This window comes from Xenopus tropicalis, chromosome 3 (genome assembly GCF_000004195.4).
Source record: "Xenopus tropicalis strain Nigerian chromosome 3, UCB_Xtro_10.0, whole genome shotgun sequence".
NCBI lineage: Eukaryota > Metazoa > Chordata > Amphibia > Anura > Pipidae > Xenopus > Xenopus tropicalis.
Window position 1 is genome coordinate 138,035,017 of NC_030679.2, and position 22,623 is coordinate 138,057,639.

Consider the following 22,623-nt stretch of genomic DNA (forward strand, 5'->3'; position numbering starts at 1 on the left):
AGCATTTCTGCGAGTGCTTATTGCTGTATTTACAGAGACCTTTCTGATAAAGCTTACTTTATCTTCTCCTTTAATTGCTTCCTTCAGAGTAGTATTTAACAGCTTTTATTGCTGGAGCAAAGTGGTGATTACCTATTCACTGCATAGCTGTGATTAACACTTCCATTGCTTCAGACTTCCAGGGAACAAACTACTGCACAGTAAGGATAGAGATTTAACTACAATCCCCCACCATTCATATATCCCATGGGTGTCTAGATATTTCTAATGCAATAGCCAGGACGCTTGTGACTTCTGCTTGGGTCCAGTTGTGGCTGTGCGCAGAGGAGAACAGGGCCTGGTGGGTGATTTGGGCAAAAGCTTGGCTAGGTGTGTCGCTGTCACTGACTGTTTCCTTCACGCAGACTGGGGCCTGGACTAGCAATATGAAGCCTCTGGCCCTGAGGGGCTGCTATATAAGTTGTCAGACTGGAGCGTTAAATTGAGGCTGCTGCATGGAAATGCCAGGAACAATTTCAATCTAATTCCAGGCACAGCCGGATGTGTCAGTCTGCAGCTTGGTCAGGTAGGCCTGTCAGAGGGGCCCATACACGGGCAGATAAGCGGCCGACTTATCCTATATGTCTCCCTTAGGGTGCTTATTTGGACTGAGTATCCCCCCATCGTGTACACAGTAAAGAGTAATATATGGTGGTGGTTTCACTATAAGCTAAAAATTATTATCTTTAAAAATGGCCCCTTTATTGAAGCTCCCTATAGATCTGCTATGGTGCCTGTCTGTGTTTCAAATAAGGGGTGGGTGTGTCCTAATGGTCCCTACCAGAAGCACAGCCAATCACAGCCCTGCAGTCACACAAGCAAAGGCAGGCTTCAGTTCCCTATCAGGTCAGCCTAGCTGCTGATTGGTTCCTGTCCTACAGCGCAGTGTGCTGCCGGCCCCCCCTGCACAGCCTGGGAAAGGAGGCAACAGGAAGGACAACAGATTGGCGGGACTAGTTGGGTTTGGGAAGAAATTTGCAATAAATCAGCCTAGAACGCAACTTTTATTGTGGAACACATTTCTTTTCTAGTTAGGAGTATAATGGTCTGGATCATTCTTGGTTTTTACACGATATGTCCCCTTTAAATCTGCCTGTGTATGGCCACTTGTAGATAATTGGTATTCTGTAGACTAAATTATAAATTGTATAAACTATAAGACAAGTTCAGGGTCATAAGGGCCTTTCAGAGTTTGTGCCTGTGGGCCAAATCCTAGGACAGCTCTCATATCCCCGTCTTTATCTCCACCATGGGCCAATAAAAAAAAATATATATATATATATAAATAAACTGGAACGCTGATAAATCTCCCCCTAATTGTCAGACTGTTACAAGTCTACATATCCGCATTCATTTCAAACGATTAGCGCAATGTGTTGCTATGTGCGTTTCTGGAGTGGCTGCTGGTAGTCAAAGGGTTAAATGATATTCATGGTCTTGGTAAAAGCCAATAGTTTTCAGTTATTGTGTATCGTTATTGTGCGATATTGATCTGATATTCTGCTATGGAGTAACGGACTCTCGCTGCCCCTAAACACAACACCAAGCAGGAAATGTAATTAAACATCGTTTATATTGAAAACAGTGTGTTAAATTACAGGTGAACATTGCCAACAAAATATATAGCTGTACATTGCACAATCAGACCATGTGTCTGTATACAGATAGTCATCTTTATACAGTATATATAAATTGCGCCGTTGGTATACAGGTTACTGAAATGGGAGTAATTATATACAGTAAGGATACAGCTGGCAGGAAGGGAATTTGAAATCAAAGCTGCTATAAAGAAGACTTTAGAAAGAAATATATTGCCTTATAAAGTGGGGGGGCCGCAGAACATTTTAGTTTAAATGCTTCCAAAATTGACAGCCAAAAACTATTGCTCTGTGAGACTGCAGTTTTACTGTTATTCTTACTTTTTATAACTTGTTTTTCTATTCAGGCCCTCTCCTATTCGTATACCATCTTCTCGTTTAAACTGCTCCCTGGTCACTAAGGTAATTTGGACCCTAGCAACCAGATAGCTGCTGAAACTCCAAACTGCAGAGCTGCTGAACAAAATGTGAAATATCTTAAAAACTACAAATAAGACCAATTGCAAATTGGTTTAGAATATTACTCTCTACATACTAAGGTGAACATCCCCTTTAAGTTGCTAGTGGGTGTGAGTGAGACTGCATACAATATATTGGCGCCTCTATGCCCGTATCTATGCACACAATAGCCCGCTCAAGGGCAACTGGCTGGAAAACTAAAACACATCCCATGTTAAAGGCACAGCACCCATTTGTCTGGGCCACATGGAAATATGCAGATAGGCCGACCTTATCCATTCAGGGCTATAGCACTCATAGGAGCACTAACAGGGTGCCTTGTCTGGGTGGCAACTAAAGGGCAGCACCCTCTGTCTCCCATGGGCCTTAGACCCTCCGCACAATATGGGAACCTCTCCTCTAGGAGCGTTAAAAGCAGTGACTTGCAAATTGTACGGGAGTCACATGACTAATTAGTGCATTACCAGCAAAGGGAAACTTAAGGTGGCCATACACGTTAAGATCCGTTCACTTGGCGAGGTCGCCAAGCGAGCAGATCTTCTCCCGATATACCCACCTACGGGTATGGGGCGAATTAGAATGGCAGGTATAGGCACCGTTGGTTTGGGGACCATATCAACAAGCCAATGTGGTCCCCGATCCCAAGGGAAAATCGAACCTGCCCAATCAAGACCTGGCTGATTTCAGGCCAGATGTCGTTCGGGCATGCACCTCGTTCGTGCCCGTGTATGGCCACCTGAAGCCCATTATATACAAACCCCCTAATGTATAGATAGACTTGGTACCACCCTCTATTAGGTTCCTATTGCCCCCATGCTTCTCTGCATATCTCCTATTAGCAAGAGCTCACCTACGTCACATACGCATGGCTCTCTATGTGGGGAACCCATGGGAAAGGCTCTCTACTGTCCCTGTCCACTTTTAGTCTTCCAAGAGGCCAACATACAAAGAACAAATCCCAGGGGTTGCCTCACTCCCATAAAAAGATCTCCTTTGCAATTTGCTGTGGATGTCAAAATGCTCAGGCCGCTCCACCAAATACATAACTAATATATCATTAAGTGCTGTTATTTAACATTTAAATGAATCAGACATGACAGACCAGATTGGCGGCTGTAACAGAGACAGTATTAATTACCCACTTCTGCTAAAGAGAATTCTGCTGCTTACTGGGCCCTCAAATGAATATTGCAGATATCTGATGGTATATCCAGCACAGAGTATGTGTATAGAATAACCCATTTAAACCCAACAATGGCAGCTCTAGTGCCCAGCCACAGCTGCAGGTCTGATAGCCCAAAGTTCACTCAGGCTACCTTGGGAGCTTCAGCAGTTGAGGGACTACAACTCCCAAAACCCTCCCCCCACAGGTGACTGCTGGAGATTTTAGATCTGCAACAACTGCCAGTCAATATCAGTGACCTCTACTGCCCAGGGGGAGGCGCTGTGTTTACCCCACTATATAGTGATGCTGCTTATGGGATTCATTTGTCCCTGTCTCAGATGTAATAACAAGAATAAAGTCACATGAGAACTAAACCATGTTGCCACTATATGGGCCACTATTTACTGTCTGGTATATGGAGATTAGAACACACAAATGCCCACCAACTGCCCTTCCTTTGCTGATTTGTGTCAGAGCTGCTGGCCCGTAGGCCACTGTATGTGCCTGATTTAGACCCAATGATTTGGTATAAATAGGGCATCTGTATGTATTGCTTCTAAACTTGTGCCTTTACGGTAAAGCATAAAAACCAGTATAAGATACAAAGGGGGTTATAAAAGACACATATGCAATTAAAGTCACTAAGTTTGCCCAGGAGCAGTAACCAATAGCAACCAATAAGAGAATGGCTTCTAAATAGGTGACCAGTAAATGCTTGCTGCTAATTGGTTGCTATGGGTGACTGCTCCTGGGCAAACTTAGTGCCTTTTATTACATATGGGGGAAGGAAGCATGTGATGACTGGGGGTTTAAAGTTGCTTATCAGAATTTCAAATGAAGGGAAATAAAATGAGGCAATGCATTCCAATGAGAAATAAATCCATAATCCTATCATTTGCGCATCTGTCCAATCTTTAATAATTAAAAACATGTAGATCAGACAAATCTTCCCCCGTAATCAGCAGGGAGGTAGGGAACCGCAAGCAGATAGGAAACCAAGAATAATTTATATATGTACATATTTACCACCCAAATTGGTAATTATTGCAATAGAACTGTACAATCCATTCAGCAGGCTTCTCCGTGAGGTCACAGGTGGAGGAGAGGCCGAAGGGTAGCCATGTTGTTTATTCCATTACAGCAATCTCCGCAACAACAACAAATAAAAAGGCTCAGTGTTGTTCCTCTGAAAAGGGAGATATATTTGCTAAATATACGCTTGCCACAAAATAAAAATAACTTGCCCTTAACGATAAGTTGGCTCCATTGCACCTAGCGGTCCTTTCGTCCGTGTCCCATTGCTATAACACTGAATTTCCACAGATTCATAAATCATCTTTTTTTTCCGTGCTTATTCCTGAACTTCATTATTTTTTGGTGTGTGAAGAGAAGCAACATTTCTTCTTGTCGTGGCTTCCATCTTTTACCCTCTCTGGGAAAAGGCCTCCCCCACACGGCTGTTTGCGGCAGGGTTCCATGGTGATGGCCACGCCCACGCCGCTGCGTCCGGACGTCATTTGCGTCACCTCTGTCCACGTGTCTGTGGCTGGGTTGTAGCACTCCACGCCATCGAGGAACGTGCTTCCGTCATAGCCACCTAATGTGCATAGAAGGAAAGTGAAAATTCAATATATAGCTCTGATTATAGGTGTAATTTATACGGCATTAAAGAAGTAGGTGGTTATTCTACTCCTCCTTCAAGAGCACAGGGTTCTAACGTAGACAAGGTTAACTGCAGAGATATTTATAGTGATAACCATAAACCCAAGGCAAATTACCAAGCACGTAGATCTTTCCCTGGTGTACAGTCACCCCCAGCGCACTTCTACGGTGTCTCATGGGTGCCACAAAAGTCCAGTCATCTTTCTCCACGTCGTATCGCTCAACACTATTTAGCTGGTCGGTTCCATCATAGCCACCCATAGCGTACACACTGGTATCGAGCGCACAGGCCCCTTGATAATAAAACATTGTGCGTATATAGAGATCATTCAGTAAATAACACACAGATATTTGTTTTTATTTGTACTTGGCTAATATTCATTTGGTTTATACCAAGATATTTATTCTGTGGATCACTTCATGGGTCTTAATGAAGCTTTTATGGGATATTTAAGCCTCTTACCTGCTCCACTGCGCACAATGTTCATAGAGGCAATGTCCTTCCACTCGTCTGTCTCTGGATAATAACACTCTGCTGAATTCAGCCTGTTTGTTCCATCAAACCCACCAACTGCATACAGCAGCCTGTTCAGTACGGCCACTCCCACTCCGATTCGTCGAGTCTTCATTGGCGATACCATGTGCCACTCATCTCTCTCTGGGTCATATCTGGGAGCAAAGGAAAGGTGTGTAAGGTTCCAACAAAGCCTGCAAGCACCTGTGTGCCAATATTGCTGAGCGATCACTATGTAGTACAAATATCAGTCACTTGGGTATAGTAGGGAGAGATGCAGTGGGGGGGATAATAGCCTCTGGGAAGGGACTGGGGCTGTGGGATAGCAGGTATAGTAGGGAGAGATGGTGCCTATAGTAGCAGTGGGGGATAATAGCCTCTGGGAAGGGACTGGGGCTGTGGGATAGCAGGTATAGTAGGGAGAGATGGTGCCTATAGTAGCAGTGGGGGATAATAGCCTCTGGGAAGGGACTGGGGCTGTGGGATAGCAGGTATAGTAGGGAGAGATAGTGCCTATAGTAGCAGTGGGATAATAGCCTCTGGGAAGGGACCGGGGCTGTGGGATAGCAGGTATAGTAGGGAGAGATGGTGCCTATAGTAGCAGTGGGGGGATAATAGCCTCTGGGAAGGGACTGGGGCTGTGGGATAGCAGGTATAGTAGGGAGAGATGGTGCCTATAGTAGCAGTGGGATAATAGCCTCTGGGAAGGGACTGGGGCTGTGGGATAGCAGGTATAGTAGGGAGAGATGGTGCCTATAGTAGCAGTGGGGAGATAATAGCCTCTGGTAAGGGACTGGGGCTGTGGGATAGCAGGTATAGTAGGGAGAGATGGTGCCTATAGTAGCAGTGGGGGGGATAATACCCTCTGGGAAGGGACTGGGGCTGTGGGATAGCAGGTATAGTAGGGAGAGATGGTGCCTATAGTAGCAGTGGGGGGATAATAGCCTCTGGGAAGGGACTGGGGCTGTGGGATAGCAGGTATAGTAGGGAGAGATGGTGCCTATAGTAGCAGTGGGGGGATAATAGCCCCTGGGAAGGGACTGGGGCTGTGGGATAGCAGGTATAGTAGGGAGAGATGGTGCCTATAGTAGCAGTGGGGGGATAATAGCCTCTGGGAAGGGACTGGGGCTGTGGGATAGCAGGTATAGTAGGGAGAGATGGTGCCTATAGTAGCAGTGGGGGGATAATAGCCCCTGGGAAGGGACTGGGGCTGTGGGATAGCAGGTATAGTAGGGAGAGATGGTGCCTATAGTAGCAGTGGGGGATAATAGCCCCTGGGAAGGGACTGGGGCTGTGGGATAGCAGGTATAGTAGGGAGAGATGGTGCCTATAGTAGCAGTGGGATAATAGCCTCTGGGAAGGGACTGTGGGATAGCAGGTATAGTAGGGAGAGATGGTGCCTATAGTAGCAGTGGGATAATAGCCTCTGGGAAGGGACTGGGGGATAGCAGGTATAGTAGGGAGAGATGGTGCCTATATTAGCAGTGGGATAATAGCCTCTGGGAAGGGACTGGGGCTGTGGGATAGCAGGTATAGTAGGGCCATGAGTTTGACAGTCCTACTTTATAAATAATAGCTGGGCCCAGCAATGTCTATTTTTACCCCAGGGCAGAGCTATTCTGGCATTAGCTGTATAACTGGCACAATCCTCAACCCCAGGACGTACCAGAATGTATTTTCTACAATCAGCCCTGCATGGCCTTTTCTGGCCATAAATCTTTGGTTCTACTCAGCAGAAAGCTGGCACTGTACCCGCACGTATAAACACTGCAAGCCCAGTGCCAGGACCTGGAGAGAGCCTACAGCTATGTTTGGAAGTCTGAGGCTTTCCAGTGGGCGGAGAAGGTTACAGAGAGCCCTGAGCGGCTGTTCCTAAATACACTGTGCATAACCACGGTCCCTGAGTGAGAGAACAAGCTGACACGGTGCAAATCAGTCCCAGGCCCTGATACAGTACGGGGAAGGCTCCCACTAGCCAAAGTTTGCAGGCTAATTTATTACAAGCCCTGCGGACATTGGCCCTGCAGTAAAATTCTTTTAAACACCCTTGCCCCCTTTAGGACCCCATTCTACCCACTGGCAATGACCACCCGTCCAACTGTGATCCTGGCACCCTGAATAGGCTCACCTTTCCACACTGTTGTGATGGAGACATCCATGAGATCCTCCCACTGCATAGATCTGCCCGTCGATGACGCCAGCGCCTACCCTGTTCCTAGGCACACTCATGGCAGCACATGGTGACCACTGGTTGTTCATGGGATTGTAGCAGTCCAGGGCACCAGAGTCTTTATTGCAGTCGGGGGCATTATTTCGGCCTCCCACAGCATAGAAGAGGCCCCCCAAAACACAACCTGCAAGGCCGCTCCTGGGCATCTCCAAGGAAGCCAGGGTCAGCCATTCCCCGTCGACCGGGTTGTAAGCCTCGAGAAAACTGAGGGACTGCCGATAATATCCTCCTGCCACGTAAATGAACTGAGGGACATTGGGGATGCGCCCCTGGAGAGGCAGAGTGGGTTTATGGAGAGTAAGGTCCTGGAAGATCTGAGACAGGTAGTCCTGACAGCGAGAGTCCCCTTTGAGTATCTCACAGCGCTGGAGTTGCAGCTGTAAGAAGTTGGGCGTCAGGGAGTGGCACCGCACCGCCCGCAACAGTGCCTGAATGTACGGCCGCCTGTTCTCACAGTCGTATTTGACCCAGTTTATACAGGCGTGAAAAACCTCCGACTCACATCGCACATTCAGCTCATCCCGGCTTACGAGGTTCACCAGCTGGCAACTGGACAGGTTAAAGAACTCCTCCTGCTTGGCAACCTGAAACAGGAGAGAAGAGGGGTTAGAGCGATGGAACGTGGGCGAGAAGAGGGGTCAGAGCGAGGGAACGTGGGCAAGAAGAGGGGTCAGAGCGAGGGAACGTGGGCAAGAAGAGGGGTCAGAGCGAGGGAACGCAGGAGACAAGAGGAGTCAGTGCGAGGGAATGTGGGAGAGATGAGGGGTCAGAGCGAGGGAATGTGGGAGAGATGGAGGGTCAGAGCGAGGGAATGTGGGAGAGATGAGGGGTCAGAGCGAGGGAATGTGGGAGAGATGGAGGGTCAGAGCGAGGGAATGTGGGAGAGATGGAGGGTCAGAGCGAGGGAATGTGGGAGAGATGGAGGGTCAGAGCGAGGGAATGTGGGAGAGATGAGGGGTCAGAGCGAGGGAACGCAGGAGACAAGAGGAGTCAGAGCGAGGGAACGTGGGAGAGAAGAGGGGTCAGAGCGAGGGAACGTGGGCAAGAAGAGGGGTCAGAGCGAGGGAACGTGGGAGAGAAGAGGGGTCAGAGTGAGGGAACATGGGCAAGTAGAGGGGTCAGAGCGAGGGAACGTGGGAGAGCAGAGGGGTCAGAGTGAGGGAACGTGGGAGAGAAGAGGGGTCAGAGTGGAGAATGTGGGCAAGTAGAGGGGTCAGAGCGAGGGAACGTGGGAGAGAAGAGGGGTCAGAGCGAGGGAACGTGGGAGAGCAGAGGGGTCAGAGTGAGGGAACATGGGAGAGAAGAGGGGTCAGAGTGGAGAATGTGGGCAAGAAAAGGGGTCAAAGCGAGGGAACATGGGTGAGAAGAGGGGTCAGAGCGAGGGAACATGGGAGAGAAGAGGGGTCAGAGTGGAGAATGTGGGCAAGAAAAGGGGTCAAAGCGAGGGAACATGGGTGAGAAGAGGGGTCAGAGCGAGGGAATGTGGGAGAGAAGAGGGGTCAGAGCGAGGGAATGTGGGAGAGAAGAGGGGTCAGAGCGAGGGAATGTGGGAGAGATGAGGGGTCAGAGCGAGGGAACGCAAGAGAGAAGAGGGGACGCGGGAGACAAGAAGAGTCAGAGCGAGGGAATGTGGGAGAGAAGAGGGGTCAGAGCGAGGGAACGTGGGCGAGAAGAGGGGTCAGAGCGAGGGAACGCGGGAGACAAGAAGAGTCAGAGCGAGGGAATGTGGGAGAGCAGAGGGGTCAGAGCGAGGGAATGTGGGAGAGCAGAGGGGTCAGAGCGAGGGAACGTGGGAGAGTAGAGGGGTCAGAGTGAGGGAACGTGGGAGAGCAGAGGAGTCAGAGCGAGGAAACGTGGGAGAGCAGAGGGGTCAGAGTGAGGAAACGTGGGAGAGCAGAGGGGTCAGAGTGAGGAAACGTGGGAGAGCAGAGGGGTCAGAGTGAGGGAACGTGGGAGAGAAGAGGGGTCAGAGTGGAGAATGTGGGCAAGAAGAGGGGTTAAAGCGAGGGAACGTGGGAGAGATAAGGGTACAGAGCGAGGGAACATGGGTGAGAAGAGGGGTCAGAGCGAGGGAACGTGGGAGAGATAAGGGGTCAGACGGGGGAACGTGGGAGAGATAAGGGGTCAGAGCGAGGGAACATGGGAAATAACAGCATTTCTAAAACTGCCCACCAACTCCAACAGGGAGGCACCCATGGACTCCCCACTCCTTACCCATCCAAATGCCAAGCTGCTGTTCTAGCACCTTAAAAAGGAATAGGAGGGTGGGCAAATCACAAAAGGTATGCATTGAATTCAGGCAGGGTCAGACTGGGTTGTGAGAAGCCCACCAGGGCTGGTATCCCAGGGGCCCCTACACCCTCAATGGGGCCCCCACCACCAGCCCCTCACCACCCAAGCACGCACCTTACATTTTTTTTTTTTTTCAGTGATCAGGGGAAGGGCAGGCAGGCATAGGGTCGGGGTTGGCGGGATCCCCACTGGGATTTATTTCCAGTGTCCCACTGGCCCAGTCCGACCCTAGATCCCAAATTTGAATCTATAATAAAATACCCATGTGAAACAGACTGATGTTGGGCTTCTGTATGCCCAGCTGGGTCAGTACAACCGAGGAGCAGCACCGAGGATGCATATAAATGACATTTGTACACGTTATCCTCCCAGCGCCATATTTCCCCATACACCCAATTGCGTGCACCTAATCAATGCCCAGATCTATACTCAGCTGAGCAGAACCGGCACCCTCGGCCCTGGTCACTGTGACTCAGCAGGATTCCTGTGTGTTTGCCTCTCACATTCTAGCTCTTTCTCGCTTGCATAAGATGCTGCTTGTCAGTGTCCCTATGTGACCCGAGGCACAGAACTGATGCACAAGTGGCTTTGTACTCCCAAACTGCATTCTCAGGGAGCGTCACCTAGAAAAATTCCCCCTTTTGGCTAGAATATAATACTATGTTCTCAATTACATGGAATGTTGCTAGGGACGTTTAACTTCCCCTTTAAAAGAATAAACGGGTAAAAACTAGCTCTTCTATTACTAATTGGGTTGTAACATTTACACACACACACACACACACAGAGCGCCGACATGTAGTGGTCCAATCACCCATTCTCTGTAGTGGGTGGGGCACAGAGTTCATAGGAATCCCAGAATCCATCACTTCACAATTGAGGAATGGAGGTTGCAGGCATGTGGGAACACAGCGGACACGAGGTGCACAGCAATAGTATGAGGAATATCTAGGGGTGTAAAAGCTCATACCCAGTCTCATCTACATTTCAGACTAGAGCCCCCACCCAAGACTTAGGGCCCCCCAAGGAAAGTCATACTGGCACCCACAGCGGATAACCCTTTCTTAGTCCTTGTGTTTATTTTCTTCCCATGTCCCAGGAGGAACAGAACAGAAGGAGCCAGCGCTAAACATTAGAACTGCTTTCAGCTAACCTATTGTTTCTCCTACTCCCATGTAACTGGAGGAGTCCCAAGCCGGACTTGGATTTCTTACTATTGAGTGCTATTCTGATACCTACTGGGAGCTGCTATCTTGCTCCCTTCCCATTGTTCTGCTGATTGGCTGCTGGGGGTGAGGGGGGGGATATCACTCCAACTTGCAGCGCAGCAGAGTAACATCAGTTGTTTATATTGGGAGCTATTTAATGAGTTATATCAGCATCTCCTACATGAAGTTTCAGCTGTGGAACTGTGCACACTTTAGGGATGCACCGAACCCCGAATCCATCGTAAAGCATTTAGCCCAATACCGAACCGACATGTTACATATGTAAATCAGGATACGGAAGGGTTAAAGAGTGCTGTGCATGCAGCTAAAAATGTCCAACTTCCGTGTTTGTGTGACAAAAAGTCACGTGACTTCAAGGATTCAGATTCCGGTCGCCTAGGACCGAGGATTTGGCCGAATCCTACTGAAAAAGGCTGAATCTTGCCGAATCTGGAACTGAATCCTGGATTTGGTGCATCCCTATAAAAATTATGTTATTTTTAAAGAAACTCTACTGACCCCCAATGAAAAGACTGACTTATTAGCACAAAGTATTACTTTTACTCTTTTTATCAACTACTACGTACTAGTTACAGGTATGGGATCCATTATCCGGAAACCCGTTATCCAGAAAGGCCATCTCCCATAGACTCCATTATCAGCAAATAATTCTAATTTTTAAAATTGTTTTCTTTTTTCTCTGTAATAATAAAACAGTACCTGTACTTGATCCCAACTAAGATATAATTACCCCTTATTGGGGGCAGAACAGCCCTATTGGGTTTATTTCATGGTTAAATGATTCCCTTTTCTCTGTAATAATAAAACAGTACCTGTACTTGATCCCAACTAAGATATAATTACCCCTTATTGGGGGTAGAACAGCCCTATTGGGTTTATTTCATGGTTAAATGATTCCCTTTTCTCTGTAATAATAAAACAGTACCTGTACTTGATCCCAACTAAGATATAATTACCCCTTATTGGGGGCAGAACAGCCCTATTGGGTTTATTTCATGGTTAAATGATTCCCTTTTCTCTGTAATAATAAAACAGTACCTGTACTTGATCCCAACTAAGATATAATTACCCCTTATTGGGGGCAGAACAGCCCTATTGGGTTTATTCAATATTTACATAATTTTTGGAGATCCAAGCAACGGAAAGATCCCTTATCCGGAAAACCCCAGGTCCGGAGCATTCTGGATAACAGGTCCCATACCTGTATTGGGGCTGTAAACTTATGCAGTAACTTTCATATCAAGCAATGCCAGCACAGAGCAGGGGCAGGAAGGAGATTAAACTTAGGGCAAACTCCACTGACTGTTAATGAACTGCCCATTAATTAGCACATGAATTAATAAAACTCTTTCCATGAGCTGCTTGCTATATAGTACATCAGCTGTTTATAATGCACACACTGTGCCAAAATCGTGGCACAGTGCACTTGTGTTCGTGGGGGGCCCCATATAAATAACTTGTACCGGGCCCCAAAGTTTCCGATGATGGCCCAGGGCGGACTTTATAATTACTATCCCACCAATAAAAAAAAGGGCAGCTTTCAGGAGCCCAGGATCACAATAAGCCACACCCACCCATACAATAAGCAGGGGCCTATTTTTCAGCCTGAGTCCAGGGCCGGCACACACATCCCTACTGGGTAGTTCCAATATGTCAGGCAGATATTTGCTGTCATATATTGGATTTTTGGACTTATTTACAGATTATTTGATTGCACAAGTGCTACTGGGTCAGAACTGTGGGCCCGGTTATGCAATTCCTACACAGCCCGACCTCTGGTTCCACAGAGCAAATTCCAGTGCAGCAGGAGGCAATGACTCAGCAGGCAGCAGGGGGACGGCTGGGTTTGATTAGAAACACGCACTTCTAATACTACCAGTCATGTGATTAATACCCCATACAGGCGGGGGGGGGGGCACTGCAATTAGGCCTCTGGTTTCCCCAGTACAATTTACTTAAGAAGCAAACATAATGTAACAACAACATTCATTCACTAAACTTCTGCCATATTTTTTTCACGAGCCAGAACCAGCAGTGCAGAAAGGGACAGGCACCGTTCCTATGGATACACACAGACAAGGGCACAGAAAGAACTGGCATGGCCAGGGTCGGACTGGACTGACCTGGTGGGACCCACAGGGCCAGACCAGATCCCACCAGAGCTCCCTGGGCAACAGATCTTCGTCCCCAACACAGGGGGGTGTGGGGGAACCCGTGGTGGGCCCTTCAACCCCCAGTCTGACCATGGCCTGCTTGCCCCCACACAAAGGGATAAAAGGGCATCAGTGACAGGTACCAGGCAGCGTTACAGTGAAAGGGACTCTGCATCGGGTTTTAGTACAGCTATGGAAGTGCTGCAATCAAAGGAGAATGGGAACAATGGGATCCAATGGCTCAGCGCACACAGCCCTGTGATACCCACTTTCTGCTCTGTTGCAGCTCTCAGCATTGTTCCTTCAGCGATCGTCTCTCGGAGAAACAAAATACTCATTAAAGAACCCTTTTAATTATCATTTATGCATGATGGGTAAGGGGCCAGCTCCAGCTGGGGTGGGCAAGTAATAATGTGAATGAGCGAATCTCCGGCAGAACCATGTGAGTTACTATGTGCCTGGCAATCATGAGACCGGCAGTCACGTCTCGCCAGCAACACTGCACTCGGGTTCAGTCCAATTTATTAGCTCCAGCCTTTAGGGCCTCTAAACCTTTATAATAGGCTCCTTCCCCGCTACCGATACCAAGATGATGTTTATCAGTGAGACAAACACGTCAGTATCACTTTAAATGGACTCCAGTCTCGTCTATCAGTTGGGTTATGACTGTGCAGTTCTGTATCTGGGCTGTTTGAACCGACTCGGGGTTATCAGTCCCTTGCACCATAAAGGTTGCACCCTGCAGCTTTCCATTACTCTGAGCAAGGGAGAAAGTACTGGGTTTCTATGCACCGACATGTGTTCTAAACTAGCTAAGGTCACGCATATAGGTCTCTGCACGAATTCCATCACGTACATACCACTCGCTCAGTCGTACAGTTCACTGACTCGCATGGGTTTACTCTATAGGTTTCAGGGGACAGGCAAATAAGTCACAATTTCATATCAGGACCTTGCTCAAAATATACTGCATTCACTGAACCCACAGTCCCTTCCCAGAGGCTACTATCCCCCCACAGCTACTATAGGCACCATCTCTCCCTACTATACCTGCTATCCCACAGCCCCAGTCCCTTCCCAGAGGCTATTATCCCCACACTGCTACTATAGGCACCATCTCTCCCTACTATACCTGCTATCCCACAGCCCCAGTCCCTTCCCAGAGGCTATTATCCCCCCACTGCTACTATAGGCACCATCTCTCCCTACTATACCTGCTATCCCACAGCCCCAGTCCCTTCCCAGAGGCTATTATCCCCCCACTGCTACTATAGGCACCATCTCTCCCTACTATACCTGCTATCCCACAGCCCCAGTCCCTTCCCAGAGGCTATTATCCCCCCACTGCTACTATAGGCACCATCTCTCCCTACTATACCTGCTATCCCACAGCCCCAGTCCCTTCCCAGAAGCTATTATCCCACTGCTACTATAGGCACCATCTCTCCCTACTATACCTGCTATCCCACAGCCACAGTCCCTTCCCAGAGGCTATTATCCCCCACTGCTACTTTAGGCACCATCTCTCCCTACTATACCTGCTATCCCACAGCCCCAGTCCCTTCCCAGAGGCTATTATCCCCCACTGCTACTATAGGCACCATCTCTCCCTACTATACCTGCTATCCCACAGTCCCTTCCCAGAGGCTATTATCCCCCCACTGCTACTATAGGCACTATCTCTCCCTACTATACCTGCTATCCCACAGCCCCAGTCCCTTCCCAGAGGCTATTATCCCCCCACTGCTACTATAGGCACCATCTCTCCCTACTATACCTGCTATACCACAGCCCCAGTCCCTTCCCAGAGGCTATTATCCCCCCACTGCTACTATAGGCACCATCTCTCCCTACTATACCTGCTATCCCACAGCCACAGTCCCTTCCCAGAGGCTATTATCCCCCCCACTGCTACTATAGGCACCATCTCTCCCTACTATACCTGCTATCCCACAGCCACAGTCCCTTCCCAGAGGCTATTATCCCCCCACTGCTACTATAGGCACCACATCTCTCCCTACTATACCTGCTATCCCACAGCCACAGTCCCTTCCCAGAGGCTATTATCCCCCCACTGCTACTATAGGCACCATCTCTCCCTACTATACCTGCTATCCCACAGCCACAGTCCCTTCCCAGAAGCTATTATCCCCCCACTGCTACTATAGGCACCATCTCTCCCTACTATACCTGCTATCCCACAGCCTCAGTCCCTTCCCAGAGGCTATTATCCCCCCCACTGCTACTATAGGCACCATCTCTCCCTACTATACCTGCTATCCCACAGCCCAGTGTCCCTTCCCAGAGACTATTATCCCCCCACTGCTACTATAGGCACCATCTCTCCCTACTATACCTGCTATCCCATAGCCCCAGTCCCTTCCCAGAGGCTATTACCCCCCCCCCACTGCTACTATAGGCACCATCTCTCCCTACTATACCTGCTATCCCACAGCCACAGTCCCTTCCCAGAGGCTATTATCCCACTGCTACTATAGGCACCATCTCTCCCTACTACACCTGCTATCACACAGCCACAGTCCCTTCCCAGAGGCTATTATCCCCCCACTGCTACTATAGGCACCATCTCTCCCTACTATACCTGCTATCCCACAGCCCCAGTCCCTTCCCAGAGGCTATTATCCCCCCACTGCTACTATAGGCACCATCTCTCCCTACTATACCTGCTATCCCACAGCCCCAGTCCCTTCCCAGAGGCTATTATCCCCCCACTGCTACTATAGGCACCATCTCTCCCTACTATACCTGCTATCCCACAGCCCCAGTCCCTTCCCAGAGGCTATTATCCCCCCACTGCTACTATAGGCACCATCTCTCCCTACTATACCTGCTATCCCACAGCCACAGTACTTGCCTGACAAGATTCTAGGGTGTCCCAGACAAACTTTTTTTTTACTTCACACAGCACTCCATTGCACCCAAGAGCACCCCAATTCTCAGCATTCATTGCTACAAAAACAGTGAGACCCACTTGCCCCACCTGTACCCACTAACATTTTGTTTTTCGTCTCTGTGGAAGATGATTAACACGCTATGTTCTCAGACCTCAGTCCTATCATTCGCGTCTCAAGGTCAAACAGCTCAGCGCCTTGCACAACACCATGAATAAGCATTGGGGAAAGCACAGAACGGAAACCACAGCGCTACGTGGATCTGCCAAATGTTAAAGGGGCTGCTCACCTTTGAGTTAACTTTTACTCTGAGACAATTTGCAATTGGTCTTCATTTTTTTATTACTTGTTAACTTTTTGTTCAGCAGCTCTCTAGTTTATAGTTTCAGCAGCTATTCGGTTGCTAGGGTCCAAATTACCTTAGCAACCAAGGAGTGGTTTCAATAAGACACTGATATATGAATAGGGGACAGCCTGAATTGAACAATAAGCTATAAAAAGTAATAACAATAAAACTGTAGCTTCACAGAGCAATGTTTTTGGGCTGCCGGGGTCAGTGAGCCCCCTTTTTTTTTTTGGAAAGAGACAGAGGAATAAGACAAATAATTCAAAAACGATACAGGCAGCTCATCTTTGGTGCGACTAGCATCGGAACTGCTGCTGCTGAACTTAGGAGCCTAAAGGGTGTTCTATCAAGCCAAAATGGCAGCATTAATGCAATATTTACACGCCACGTGCCAGGTAAACAGGGCACAAAAAAAATAAATAATGAAGACCAATTGAAAAGTTGCTTACATACTAAAAGTTAACTTAAAGGTGTACCTCCCCTTTAAAGCCCTGATACAGTTATTTGACTCACCTCCCCGAATTGCATGTATATATATTCCCGCGCCTTCTGGTGCAACTCGTGGCATCCGATCTGCTCCGCAAAGGTGGCTATGCCGATGGCGTTACTCGGGTCAAGCTGCTGGATGAGAAAGTCGCAGCAGGCCTTGACCACGCTGTCCATCTGGTACATGACGGCGCCGTTCATGACGTGGATGACGCACTTCTCTCCCACGGAAATGCTAGCTGTGTAGGCAAACTCCAAAAGCCGCTGCATGACTTTAGGGTGAACCCCCTCTATGGTAACGGTCTCCATGCCGCACTCCCGGAGGCCATTGGTAAACATGGCGCGGAACACGGGGCTGCTGGACGCCAGCACAATCTTGTGGGCCACAAACTCATCCTGGACGTCGTTGTACTTGACCTTCAGCTTGACGTCGCACAGTTGCTGCCCCAGCCGGAGCTCGTTCATAATCTGGAAGGCCTGGTTGGTGTGGTCGGCCAGGCTATACTGAAACTGCCGGTTGCCATTGCTGTGCGAGGGCGTCACTTCCGCCTGGCACTCTGTCGCGTACATTCCTGCTGCCGTCGGAAACGCCTAACGGGGCATCATTAGGGGGCAAAAAGATTTCTTCAAAACAAACCTATTGCCATTTTTCTTTAAAAAAAATATTTTAAAAAAATAAATTAACTGTGCAAAAAAAATGTGTCAAAAAGACCAATAAATTATTTCACGCAGAAAAAAAAAAAATATTACGGATACTTAATCCATATCAGTTTGTCCAGATTCTCTAGTCAGGAGTGATTTAATCCATCCCGGTCGTTTGGTTAACGGGGGGGGTTAGCAAATGAAAAATAAAAGTCTCTGCCTAGGGGTTGAGCATGTTGCTGGAGCAAACCCGGGCTACGGTGAGTCGGTGGGATCAAATAGGAGCCCTTCTAGTTCATTTTCTGTTTGATACCTGGAGAGGAAGAAGGAAGAGAAGTTGAAAGCTGCTTGTGATTAGCCGGGAATGTGCCAGAACGAGTGACGCCATAGAGTTATGACTGCTTTACACACATCCCATGTTTACCTGGCACACTGCGCGGCGTGTAAATATTGCATTAATGCAGCCATTTTGGGTTAATAGAGCACCCTTTATGCTCCTACGTTCAGCAGCAGCAGTTCCCATGCTAGTCGCACCAAAGATAAACTGCCTATATAGTTTTTGCATTATTTGCCTTCTTCTTCTGTCTTCTTTCCAACTTTCAAATGGGGGTCACTGACTCCGGCAGCCAAAAACTATTGCTCTGTGAGGCTACAATTTTACTGTTATTGTTACTTTTGATAACTTTTTTTTCTTTTCAGGCCCTCTCCTACTCATGTATCAGTCTCTAATTCAAACCACTCCCTGGTTGCTAAGGTAATTTGGACCCTAGCAACCAAATAGCTGCTAAAACTATAAACTAGAGAGCTGCTGGACAAAAAGTTAAAAAACTTATTTTTCTGTTCAGCTTCACTACTATTCATATATTGGTCACTCTCTCAAACCTCTCCCTGGTTACTAAGGTGAAATGGACTCTAGCAACCAGATAGCTGCTGAAATGTGAGACTAGAGACCCCGGCAGCCAAAAACTATTGCTCTGTGAGGCTAAAATGTTATTGTTATTGTTACTTTTGATAACTTTTTTTTCTATTCAGGCCTTCTCCTACTCATGTATCAGTCTCTCATTCAAACCAATCCCTGGTTGCTAAGGAAATTGGCACCCTAGCAACCAGATAGCTGCTAAAACTATAAACTAGAGAACTGCTGAACAAAAAGTTAAATAACTTATGTTTCTGTTCAGCTTCACTACTATTCGTATATTGGTCACTCTCTCAATCTTCTCCCTGGTTACTAAGGTGAAATGGACTCTAGCAACCAGATAGCTGCTGAAACGTGAAACTGGAGAGCTTTGAAACAAAAAGTTAAATAATAAAAAATGAAGACCAATTGGAAATTGTCTCGAAATATCACTCTCTACATCATACTAAAAAACTACCTCAAAGGTTTAGTATGATGTCGAGAGTGATATTCCGAGACAATTTCCAATTGGTCTTCATTTTTTATTGTTTGTTACTTAACTTTTTGTTCCAAAGCTCTCCAGTTTCACATTTCAGCTGCAATCTGGTTGCTAGAGTCCATTTCACCTTAGTAACCAGGGAGAGGTTTGAGAGAGCGACCACTATATGAAGAGTAGTGGAGCTGAACAGAACAAATAAGTAAAAATAACAATAAGTTAAATAAAAGTAACAACAATAAAACTGTAGCCTCGCAGAGTAATAGTCTTTTGGCTGCCGGGGTCAGTGACCCCCGTTGAAAGCCGAGCAAAGGCAGTAAATGAATGCAAATAATTCAAAAACTTTAAAAGATAAAAAAATGAAGACCGGTCGAAAAGTTGCTGAGAATTGGCCATTGTCTGCCCTGCTGGTTCTGACTTCTGAAACAATGTAGCACAAAGCCAGCCGGCAGACCTGTCTATTCTGGAAGAGACTGCCTTTTGCAACATTGTTTAAAAATCATAACCAACAGCAAATGCGGCTTTCCACGGCAATTACGTTTGCAAATAACTTTTAAGGCACTAAACTCTTTTTAATAAAATCATATTGGAAAGTTGCTCATATTTGTTTTATAAGGTAAAAAGTATTTTTTTTTGGGGGGGGTGGTTTGACGTGTCCTTTAACTAAGAGGTAGGCAAGACAAAAAAGGTTAGTTGATTTACTTTCCAAACACACAAATATATGAAACGTGAACATCTAATGTGGCAGAGAGTAACAAGGCACTATTTCAGTTTGTATAAAAAAAAAAAAAAAAGTAACAGCTGCTTTGTAGCACTGAGGTCCTGGGTTCGAGTCCAGCCAGGGCAATATCTGCAGGGACCTAGTGTAGAACCTTCTATAGGCACAAATGAGAATACACTACCTCATTATTATCTGGTCTCTGTGCCACTTTGCCCCAATCAGGACAGGCCTGCCAGGAAGCCATTAGGCTCCACTCACACCCAGCCTCAGAGCACAACAACTGAGATAGCCTCCGCTCTCTTCTAACTCTAGCACACAAGTGCGACAAGTGTCTCATCTCTCAACTAAAGCAGCCCAGTATGGCAGCACCCTCGCACTGATGATAGGCTTGAATAATGGGAAGACCTGTGCCACTGTACTGGGTGCCACTGTACTGGGTGCCACTGTACTGGGTGCAGGGCTGGCAGTGGTTTCCCCTACGTATTAAAAGTCATTTTCAAATAAGGGCAAAAGCAAAGTTGTTCTGATTAATACACAGGCAAGAGGCGCTGCACCTTCCATAAAGCGCAGTTTGGCACCCAGTCACCCAGTTGGGAAGAAAGCAAGGCTGAGCAGCTGTATGCCCCAAAGTGTCGCTCCCAGCAGCCAATCATTCTAAAGGGAGTATTCTGCTTTGTATCCAACACTGTCACAACTAGTACTGTACTGCTTGTGTGTATGCGGGTCACAAAGGCACTGTGTGTGTGTGTGAGGACTGGCACCTGTGCTGTGTATACATGCTATGGTACAGGTGTGTGTGTGTGTAAGGGGGCAGAGTAAAACTGCTGCTGCCTACACTGTATAAATATGCCATGGTGTCAGTGAGTGTAGAGGAGAGATTGGCACTGCCTGCCCTGTGTGTTGATGCCATGGGGTAGTGCGGGGGCCGACTTGCACTGCTGCTGCCTACACTGTATAAAGATGTAGTGGTGTAATTGTGTGTGTGTGGGGGGGGGGTGACACCGCATGCCCTGTGTATGCATGCCATGGGGTAGTGTGAGTGTACATATCATGGTACAGAGCTGTGAGTGAGTGTACATACAGCTGTGTGTGTGAGTGAGTGTACATACAGCTGTGTGTGTGAGTGAGTGTACATACAGCTGTGTGTGTGAGTGAGTGTACATACAGCTGTGTGTGTGAGTGAGTGTACATACAGCTGTGTGTGTGAGTGAGCGTACATACAGCTGTGAGAGTGAGTGTACATACAGCTGTGAGTGTGAGTGTACATACAGCTGTGAGTGTGAGTGTACATACAGCTGTGTGTGTGAGTGAGCGTACATACAGCTGTGAGAGTGAGCGTACATACAGCTGTGAGAGTGAGTGTACATACAGCTGTGAGAGTGAGTGTACATACAGCTGTGAGTGTGAGTGTACATACAGCTGTGTGTGTGAGTGAGCGTACATACAGCTGTGAGAGTGAGTGTACATACAGCTGTGAGAGTGAGTGTACATACAGCTGTGTGTGTGAGTGTACATACAGCTGTGTGTGTGAGTGAGTGTACATACAGCTGTGAGAGTGAGTGTACATACAGCTGTGAGAGTGAGTGTACATACAGCTGTGTGTGTGAGTGAGTGTACATACAGCTGTGTGTGTGAGTGAGCGTACATACAGCTGTGAGAGTGAGTGTACATACAGCTGTGAGAGTGAGCGTACATACAGCTGTGAGAGTGAGTGTACATACAGCTGTGAGAGTGAGTGTACATACAGCTGTGAGAGTGAGCGTACATACAGCTGTGAGAGTGAGTGTACATACAGCTGTGAGAGTGAGTGTACATACAGCTGTGAGTGTGAGTGTACATACAGCTGTGAGTGTGAGTGTACATACAGCTGTGAGTGTGAGTGTACATACAGCTGTGAGTGTACATACAGCTGTGAGTGTGAGTGTACATACAGCTGTGAGTGTGAGTGTACATACAGCTGTGAGAGTGAGTGTACATACAGCTGTGAGAGTGAGTGTACATACAGCTGTGAGAGTGAGTGTACATACAGCTGTGTGAGTGTACATACAGCTGTGAGAGTGAGTGTACATACAGCTGTGTGTGTGAGTGAGTGTACATACAGCTGTGTGAGTGTGAGTGTACATACAGCTGTGAGAGTGAGTGTACATACAGCTGTGTGTGTGAGTGAGTGTACATACAGCTGTGTGTGTGAGTGAGTGTACATACAGCTGTGTGAGTGTGAGTGTACATACAGCTGTGAGAGTGAGTGTACATACAGCTGTGAGAGTGAGTGTACATACAGCTGTGAGAGTGAGTGTACATACAGCTGTGAGTGTGAGGCACTGGTTACGCTTCTCTCCATGTCTGGTCCCCCATTCCCCCCTGTAGGACACACACACCGCGCTTTACGCTCCAGCCCTTCAGCTCTTGTTGCTGAGCTACAAGTCACCCCTAGGTGCTGCTGGCAGTTGTAGTTCAGGGAGAGCTTGAGAGCAGCAGGTTGGCGCTACCTTACTCGCCAATGATATCATCCCAGTCAGTACCTACTCCCCCCCGGCCCTTGCTTCCTGCCCCCTCCCGTCCGCCCGTCTCTTTATCCCTCCAGCTCGCCCCCTCTCCTGTTCCAGCTCCCCGCCTCCCCAATCCCTCCGGTACTTCCCGGGGCCCCGCACCGCCATTTCCCCTTGTCTCACCGGACTCCGGTCTGATTGCCAGCTGCCCCCGCCATGCTCTGGAGCAGTCACCGTGACTAAGCAGCAGCCCGCGTCACTCACACTGCCTCTGGGCGGGGCCATGACGTCCGCA

The 22,623-nt window shown here is 47.9% G+C and overlaps 1 protein-coding gene across 1 annotated transcript; it reads right to left on the bottom strand.

The window, feature by feature from the left end:
• Window positions 1-4,155: 4,155 nt before the first annotated feature.
• On the bottom strand, window positions 4,156-22,533 carry keap1 (kelch like ECH associated protein 1). Its single transcript, NM_001008023.1, is given in 6 exon segments — window positions 4,156-4,858; window positions 5,040-5,216; window positions 5,387-5,592; window positions 7,566-8,251; window positions 17,113-18,040; window positions 22,512-22,533. Coding segments are annotated over 5 exon segments (1,842 nt in total). The 5' UTR covers window positions 17,656-18,040; window positions 22,512-22,533; the 3' UTR covers window positions 4,156-4,628.
• Window positions 22,534-22,623: the final 90 nt, after the last annotated feature.